Source organism: Anopheles funestus, chromosome 3RL (assembly GCF_943734845.2).
Source record: "Anopheles funestus chromosome 3RL, idAnoFuneDA-416_04, whole genome shotgun sequence".
In the NCBI taxonomy this organism is placed as follows: Eukaryota; Metazoa; Arthropoda; class Insecta; order Diptera; family Culicidae; genus Anopheles; species Anopheles funestus.
The window spans coordinates 50,874,329-50,882,739 of NC_064599.1; the positions used below are offsets into that span (position 1 = coordinate 50,874,329).

The 8,411-nt window shown below is 37.8% G+C and overlaps 2 protein-coding genes across 3 annotated transcripts; both read left to right on the top strand.

The window, feature by feature from the left end:
* The first annotated feature begins 1,955 nt into the window (after positions 1 to 1,955).
* Positions 1,956 to 7,555, top strand: LOC125769681 (uncharacterized). 2 transcript variants are annotated; one of them, XM_049438489.1, is made up of 4 exons: positions 1,956 to 2,484; positions 4,223 to 4,475; positions 4,577 to 4,598; positions 6,117 to 7,555. In XM_049438489.1, the coding sequence occupies exons 2-4, from the start codon at positions 4,308 to 4,310 to the stop codon at positions 6,281 to 6,283; spliced, it is 357 nt and encodes a 118-aa protein (XP_049294446.1). In that variant the 5' UTR covers positions 1,956 to 2,484; positions 4,223 to 4,307; the 3' UTR covers positions 6,284 to 7,555. The 2 variants fall into 2 exon arrangements, with proteins under 2 accessions (XP_049294446.1, XP_049294445.1); XM_049438488.1 differs by lacking the exon at positions 1,956 to 2,484 and adding an exon at positions 2,491 to 2,870.
* LOC125769693 (general odorant-binding protein lush-like) lies at positions 4,834 to 5,961 on the top strand. Its single transcript, XM_049438502.1, has 5 exons — positions 4,834 to 5,004; positions 5,068 to 5,143; positions 5,270 to 5,364; positions 5,465 to 5,579; positions 5,668 to 5,961. Exons 1-5 carry the CDS (start codon positions 4,939 to 4,941, stop codon positions 5,754 to 5,756), a joined length of 441 nt encoding a protein of 146 aa, XP_049294459.1. The 5' UTR covers positions 4,834 to 4,938; the 3' UTR covers positions 5,757 to 5,961.
* Positions 7,556 to 8,411: the final 856 nt, after the last annotated feature.

Here is an 8,411-nt window from a genome sequence, read left to right on the forward strand (position 1 = left end):
CTTTATGATCTTGATCTTTATGTCGTAAGCGTACATATGCATAACATGGTTTGAAAAAAGTGTTTCAATATCATTGATGAAAGGAATACTAAAAGCTCCAAGGATACCCTGGTTCTTTCGCGTTTTCTGCATCTACACAAGAAAACGGTGAGCCAAAAATGAAGTTCCACATAACCCGGTCGATGCAAGTTACCATTATTACGAAGATACCACAATTTTTCCTATTTTTTATTGATCATCTTAACCTAAATTACCAGTTGTAGTTCAGTTTTCAGTTCATAAAGCGAATAAAAAATTTACCAGTTTTATGTACATGAAGTGGCGGCCTTATGGTGTAGATCAGGGGTCTCCAAACTACGAGATTGGACCTCAGCTGTGGTTATTCCACTCAAAGCGGTTCAACATCTAAAAAGTTTGGACGTCCCTGGTATAGATGATAGCCACGTCAGTCTTCACAAGAAAGGACCGCTATCAAATCTCGTCTGGATTCCCTTGTATGCCCTGTTTATTGATTTTCCCGCTACGAATGAATAAAGTTAAAGAATACCAGAAATGGTTCGACACGATCTCTTTAGATTTTATTGCTGTAAAAGTAGAAGAATTACTTTGTTACATGAAATATCAATAGTTCTCGATTCAATTGTTTAATCATGTCCCATTTTGTTCATCATCTTCTTCTTCAAACGTAAGACTATCTTCCGTGGTTTCTAGTTATTTAAATGAATAAACAAACTGCTGATTTATCCAGAGCAAACATTGCGGCATATGATTTTTATTAAATTTGTTGGCCAACGACAAGGCAATATTGCTTGGATATACATAGTAATAATAATACCGTTTAATAATTCTTCTACTTCTTGGCTTAACGATCTTACAGGTCACACCGGCCATTTCTGACCTACTAGACGTGTTTTACTACGTAGCCGGATAGTCAGTCTTTGCCACGGGGCGACGATCGAGATGAGATTTAATACACGGTCCTATTGTGTGGAACCGGCGCCGTTTACCACATACACCAGCTGGCAGGGTCTCGATAAATCATCATCCCATCATCATAAAAAGGTCATGTAAGTTATGTTAAGTAATAACTAAATGTTTTATAAGCTCAAAATAATTTTTTTTCAATTCTTCAATGAAATATGTGAACAAAAATTAACAATATATAAGTTTAATTTTTATATAGTTACAAATATAAAAATTTAGTATGTTTGAAAATTAAATGTAAAATATAAATTAGAATTATTTGAATGAAAAATTATTCATCTCTAACTTTTTTTGGTCAGGGTGTCTATCAGCTGCTGAAATTGAGCTAGCAAAGTCTAAAAATTTTTAAATTTTGTAATCTGTATCGGTTTGCTCCATGTTAAATAGATTGGTTTGGCTATTAATGTTTAGTTAGTATACTTCTTTTCGAAATGTGAAAAACTACGAAAACTAAATATACTTCAAATGTCTTACGAATACTAATTTGTAAAGCGTTTGCTGGTTATGAATAATGGCTAGAGGCTCTGGTATCCTCTGTAGATTCAGAATCAGACCATTAATAGTAACGGAATTTAAGGTTGTTCTCCCTTATGATATCTCAAATACAATTGAGCTTAATACATACCAGTACATTCAAAACCCGTTTAGTAATGCGGTTTTGCATTAGCACATTTAAAACGGAATTCCAAAAACAAAAACCTAATTCTTAGTTTATAATCGGAAATCTCTGCTTTCTAACCACCTAGTCTTCTATGTCGGAATGTAGAAGCGATCAACTCTGTAAGCTGCTAAGCTTTTCCCCAAGTATCGCGTGTAGACACTTTTCCAAGCGTTACGTAGAGTAGTAATGCGCAAGCGGAGCTTTTCATTATCTTACAAAAGCACACGATACGTCCCTGAACACGGCGTCCTAAATTCCCACCAAAAAGCTTTCTTGTTTATCGAATTTCCCCATTTCGTCCTTCAAACGTGTGGAAAACACGCTCCACAGGCTGGCTGGAGGACTGGCTGGTATCAAGTGTTTTCGTTTTTCCACAGACATCTCTAGGGAAGAGTACGCTCGAGAGTGACGCTGGCTAACGAGCAGCGGAGTCTCGGATACGGGAGCGAGAGAAAAATCTGTATTTGGTTGGCAATTGAGCGTCCCATGTTCTGGTTTGTGCGATAATTGTAGCACAGCTAGTCGGCCAGAATATTCGTCACGAGTAGTCGTAGTGCTAAATTGCGTGCCCTTGCTTGCTACAATATTTGGTGTGTTTTAATCGTGTATTCAACAGTCGGGTGGTTTTAGTGTATAGCGAAACAAGGCCTAGGCATTTTAAGCGAACCAAACGAGACACCAGTTTTATACGCAAAAGGATTACCAAAAGGATAGTCTTCAACAAAAGGAATAACGCGTACCGGAGGGAGCAAACCACAAGGAACGGAAACGCGGAGCGTACATTGAGGCAGGAGCCAGTGCTTTCCTACAATCCTGCCGATTCTGATTTGTGTTGAGAGGTGAGAGCGCTGACACGCGATGATTTTCAATCAGATAAGAAAATTGATTTTCGTAATTGAATGAGTAATTTTATTGAGCCAAAAATAGGCCTAGACTAGGGATGTTTGGCTCAAAAATTAGTAAGCAGCGAGTGATGAAAAGTTTTTCGCAAGAGAGAAGCAAGTTCGTCAATGATAGCAGCGATAAGCAAGCACAACAGCAGTGTTAAAGTGGTAGATAATCTGGCGCATTTACGGCTTGCTAGAGGTTTGCCTGCTGTGCACAAAACCGTTTCTCACGCGCTGGTGCTGCAACACCCGTGTTGGCTACGCGCATCAAGTGCATCGTACTCACACGATTCAGAAAAGCGACACGAAACGGAGCGAGTTGGCGGGAATTGGTGGAGGTACACACAAAAATGAACAGGTAGCAGCTCGTGTGAGTATGAAAACGGAGAGCATTATCTGTAGTACAGACGCATTTTCTACTCGCGACGGGGCCAGTGTTTAACGAGGCAAAAGTGCACACGAGAGGAAACGTGTACGAGACAGCGATAGCAAATTTCGTATGAATGCGAAAGAGCAGTAAAGCTGGAAACCAAAACAAATGCACGGTTGCTATCTACACATTACCTGGCGCATGCAAGTCATCAGCCCAGAGAGCCCATCTGTTCGATACACCAGCTCGGTCAACTGACCTGACCGACCATGTTGAGGTAGTGGATAGCGAAAAACCGGTCCAAGCCTAACAGCCTCCGGGCCATTGGTAGGGTTTCCAGCGAAATGAGATAATTTCTCGTTCGTGCCTGCCAAAAAAAACCCCCCCCCCGACACGATATCCAACACGTTGCCATGGCTAGTGGGCACACACTGGAAATGGAATACAGAAAAGTTTTCAGCACAAGCATGTCAGCATGAGCTTCCGAAGCAAAAGTCTACCCTAGGTCAAGGACAATTTGAAATGTGCGTATGTGCGGTAGCTATGCTGTGGCAAAAATAGTCCGTTTTGCATCGTGAATACAATATTGCATTGGACATGTTTTTTACAATGTAATATTGGAGAACATTGTTAATGGATTTTTTATTGTTGTAAAAATAGTATAGAGTCACACCATTTCCTTCCGTTTTTACTATACAATTTTGTTTGTGCTGACAGATGCACGAACTCTTTATGAATAAAATATGTTTCGTGTACGCAAGTTCCTTAATTGTATATGTGGTGATAATATAAAACATATACTTATTTTTGGTAACATAAAATCAAATTGTCGTTAAAACATTAGACCTACACTGAGACATTTAGCAAATAGTAAGAGAAGCTCTAAACACATTTTAATTGCTGAATTTCCTTTTTCAATGTACTGCTGGTGGTCTCCGAGAATCACTATTATAGTGGACAACGGAGATCTCCAAAGAAAACCGTGCATTGAGAAATTCCGCGTATGTGGAATCTTCCTGCAAATTCGTTTCAAATTGACAGTTTAGAATCAACTTCCTTTTCTGCTCGCATTTTTTTTTTTTGCAAGGAAAATATCATAACAAGATATTAAAAAAATATTAAATTCTATAAGAAAATATTTTTTTACATTTTAAATTATTTGCTTAAAATTAACTTTTATACTATATTCAAATTTAAAAACCCATATATGTGCGAATCCGCGTATCTCGGCGACTAACTGTACTCACATGTGGCTTATTTAGTGCATATTGAAGATTCCAGCTTTAGCTATTGTTCTCATCTCATCCCCTCCCCCTGCAGGCTTTACAAATTTGCGCTAGACAACCGGCGATTCATTCATTTTAACGCGATCAGGGCAGCCAGCCGCAGTAACTATTCCGTCACAATGCGCGTGGAAATGAATCTGGACGTTCAGCACTGTCATGATGATATCGATACGAAAATAGCAGAATTCAAACAAGATGCAGACAAAATGAGCGAACTGAATCTATTCCTCGACAGTGTACTGGAAGAGGCACAGAAAAATGCGGAAATAAAGCTACAAAGCAAACTGGTAAGCTTCAATGGTGCTTTGGTGTTATTAATGGGATTGTTGGAAATGGTGCGTGCGCTAACGATGATTTTTCTTTTTACGTGTGTTTTTTTTTCAAACAGGAGGAAGATCGACCTAAAAATGGTGAGTAATGCATTAGTTTGCCCAATGAAATGCATGTGTAAACGTGTAATTATAACACTCGAAATCTAAGCAGAACTGCACAGTGCACATTTTAATTGTCCACTACTTGCCCTGTCAATGAACAACCGTTTAATTGTGATTTCGACGTTCGATAGTTTTGACAACGCGACATTATATCGTAAAATCGGGTAATTCTATCGTTAGTACAGCGTGGGTAGTAAGTTTTAGGGTTTCGGTATAAAAGCGAAAGCTTAACAGTGTGATCAAGCTTTCTTATTCGAACCATGCTCAATAGATGCTCGTGGTTCGTGTTTGAACCTTGTACAATGCATTTTGTAGCATGAACAAAGTGGCGTTTGTGGTGACATTTTGTGCTAATCTTTTGGTTCAACATGCTAACGGAGCTGTAAGTATTTTGAACACCAGCCATACAAAGCGGAGAATTAATGGTATTTGTTTTTGCCAACAGATGACTATGAAACAGCTTACCAACTCGATGGATATGATGCGTCAAGCATGTGCTCCTAAATTTAAAATTGAAGAAGGTAGTGACTGTTTTGAATGGTTATCAACATCTGAGGGCACTTCTTGCACAGTGTTCTGATATCGTCTCTGTTACTGTTGTTTCATTTCATTTCCTGCTCTGGTCTGTTGTTGGCAAATTTTTGAAGCGGAGTTACACGGTTTAAGGAAATCAATTTTTCCTGCCGATCCTGACAAAGAGCTTAAGTGCTACACCATGTGCATAGCACAGATGGCGGGAACTGTAAGTATACCACACGATTGGGTGTAAAACATGATAATGCTCTGTTTTTTACAATCGGTATCAATAACGACCCGTTTTTACCCCCGCTAAATTTGGCCAGATGACAAAGAAAGGTGAAATCAGCTTTTCCAAAACAATGGCCCAAATTGAAGCAATCCTCCCGCCAGAGCTGAAAACTATGGCAAAGGAAGCGTTAAGTCATTGCAAAGACGCACGTACGTATAAAACTAATCCGCCGTAAGCCTATTGGGAACGTATAGGCCCCTTGCGAACTGGTAAACATTTCTCCCGACCTTTTTGCAGAAGCTTCCTACAAGGATCCCTGTGATAAGGCATACTTCTCTGCGAAGTGTGCGGCTGATTTTACCCCCGACACCTTCATGTTTCCATGAAGCAAGGGCGCACCGGAATCGATGACACAAATACTGGAAATGAAACACTTACAATCTGCTTTAATAATTTACTGTTTCGGACGCGATTTGAACTACTTGTTGTGGTAAATGTATTCTTGGTGTTTAGATTGCACACAATACACCGGTCGGGACTTACATTCCATGTAGGATTAGAAGACAAATATATGTATATTCTTGAGTATAATGTCTTGTTTTATTTTCTTTTGCGTTGTAAATGAAAACTGAATACGTTCTGTTATCAAACACATACTTGCATTAGCTAAGATTAAAATTACACTGATCACAAAGTGATCATCACTGATTCACTGATTTTATTATTTGTACACTATCCTATCGCAGGCAACAAACTTCTTAGTGGCATCAAGCAACATCGAATGGTGACACGCACTAGAGGGATTGTTTTACGAATCTTCGAAGCTATTTGCAACTGTACGAACTCCGCCACCATTCCAGGGCAACGGCCAGCAACAGCACCGGCAAACGTTGGAGCCACTTCCAAAAACTGAACATCTCCAGCTATCTTCTAACTGTCTACCTACTTATACCTACATCTACTGCAACAAAAGAGCTGATGGCTTTAAATGCCGATATATGAATGTGTTTTAGGTTTTGTTGTAATCTAGCGGAAAGTAATAGTAATTGGGATTGCATTCGTGCTGAATCATACTTTATTGACGTTGTGTTGTCGGTTATCGTTTTTTTTTTTACCTACTTTTCAATATATACACGTACAATATTAACCTGATCGTAAACAAAAGTTCATATAATTGAACAAGGTGACTGTTGCATATACTAACCGTAATGAAAAATTGTGTAAAAAACAAAATACCATTTACATCATCAACGCCATATCCTTTTTGATATGGATTCTTAGAGCGAATCAAAACGTATACATGAACTACAATCCCACCAGATCATTACATTCCCCACCAAAGAATCTCCGGCCTTGCAAACATTCCGAACTATCCAATCTACATTCTACTTTTTAACGATTTCTAATGAAAGGTTTCAACAACAGAGCGTCTTTTTTAACAATACAGCATACAGAATAAAATTTATTACAATCCTTAGAAAATCTACAGTGCGGGCAATATTACCGACCGCTTTATAAAAATACGTCTGTCGCGGGTTCGGATACCGTTTGTTTTCGAAAATCAAATCCAAAGATGAGCTAAGTTAGCTACTAAGCTACGGCGCACTAAATTGCCCAAACATGTAAAGCTCTATCCTAGTCTCCACAGGAAAATTTTGAAAAGAATATGCTATGGCTATCGTATACAAGTCGTACTATGTTTCCGGTTGAAAAAAAAACTAGCCAGAATCATTACGCTACCAATGACAATGATATGGCTATTTGATATGATGTGTGGTAGCCTTACAAAAAAAAAAACATGTGTATCTTAATTATGTACCGAATATCGTTAATTTTCCACGTCTAGAAAAAAACTGGCCGCAGGTTTAACTTTCAAATTTATACGATTTTCTTTATCATTTCTCATGGTTGACAATCAAAATTGTAAGCAATATTTTTAAGTGAAACATAAATGAACTTTATTTGTAGCGCCGTTTATATGACAGTTTCAAGTTAAATGAAAATGGTCTTCATTAGAAGAGAACACATTTTATAGTTGTGTTTTTTGTGCTTCGGTTAAAAAAAGTGTGCTATTCGACAATTATTGAAAAAAAAAAGCAAAACCTTTTGGAAATTTCTAATGCAGTAGATTCTTGTCTGTGTAGTGAAACAATAATAAGAAATGTATAAAAAATAAATTGGAAAAACTCAAACGAAACGTTTATTTCATGAGTTTTTATTTGGATACGATGTTTTGAACACGATGTTGCAAAGAGAAGGTAAGTGGCATTGATGGAATTAGTATAAAATTAAGTTACTCTGTATAACTAAGACATCATTCCCGAATATTTCAAAGCGGTTAAATTTTGTTAAAATTTTTAGTGATGTTGGTGCTGCGTGCACGTGTAGCGCTCTGAATTGAGAAGGAAACATTCCCAATAACGCTTGCAACAGATTTAAATTCATAGTAATACCTAGTTCTTTTCTTGTTTTCTTGTTGTCGGTGCCCTGTATGTCCAATAATGTTTTATACTTCTGTACTCAATTCACCAGCCTGGGGGTCGTGTCTACACTACTATAATAGTTTAACTAATTTCAGCATCAAGTTACGTTCCGCATGGGGTTTAAAACAAATCCCATCGTATTAAGATCGGTGCCATTATTACTAATACCGAAAATCTATTTGTATACTTTATTTATTTGTATACAAACATTTATTTGTATATAAGAAAACACACAAAGACACATGATGATTGATTATAGAATTTGTCTGAAATGAATTTTAAATTTGATGAATGTCGCTTATTATTTCATAAGCTGCGGGGCCACGACAGTTGAGGATTCCCTCAGAACTCAAAACCTCAGGAACTCATGAGTGATTTTGAGGGATTTGCGTTTTGAGGAAAACCTGGCCGATCTACAAAAACCTCAAAAACTTTTTGAGACTTTTTTTGAGGAATCGTTTTGACAGTTCCGATGCCTCAGCTATTCAGAATGCAAACAAAACATATTTTTGTTTGCGGTTTTTTTCAATGAAAGTACACTTTTCGTGTGCCATTGTT

Excerpts from the sequence above, each read along its gene's own strand:
- LOC125769693 (XM_049438502.1), top strand. The coding sequence starts at position 4,939 with ATGAACAAAGTGGCGTTTGTGGTGACATTTTGTGCTAATCTTTTGGTT. Across the intron at positions 5,005-5,067 it reads TTCAACATGCTAACGGAGCT|ATGACTATGAAACAGCTTAC; the intron begins GTAAGTATTTTG and ends TTTTGCCAACAG. Across the intron at positions 5,580-5,667 it reads AAGTCATTGCAAAGACGCAC|AAGCTTCCTACAAGGATCCC; the intron begins GTACGTATAAAA and ends ACCTTTTTGCAG.
- LOC125769681 (XM_049438488.1), top strand. The coding sequence starts at position 2,656 with ATGATAGCAGCGATAAGCAAGCACAACAGCAGTGTTAAAGTGGTAGAT. Across the intron at positions 2,871-4,222 it reads GTTGGCGGGAATTGGTGGAG|GCTTTACAAATTTGCGCTAG; the intron begins GTACACACAAAA and ends CTCCCCCTGCAG. Across the intron at positions 4,599-6,116 it reads GGAAGATCGACCTAAAAATG|GCAACAAACTTCTTAGTGGC; the intron begins GTGAGTAATGCA and ends ATCCTATCGCAG.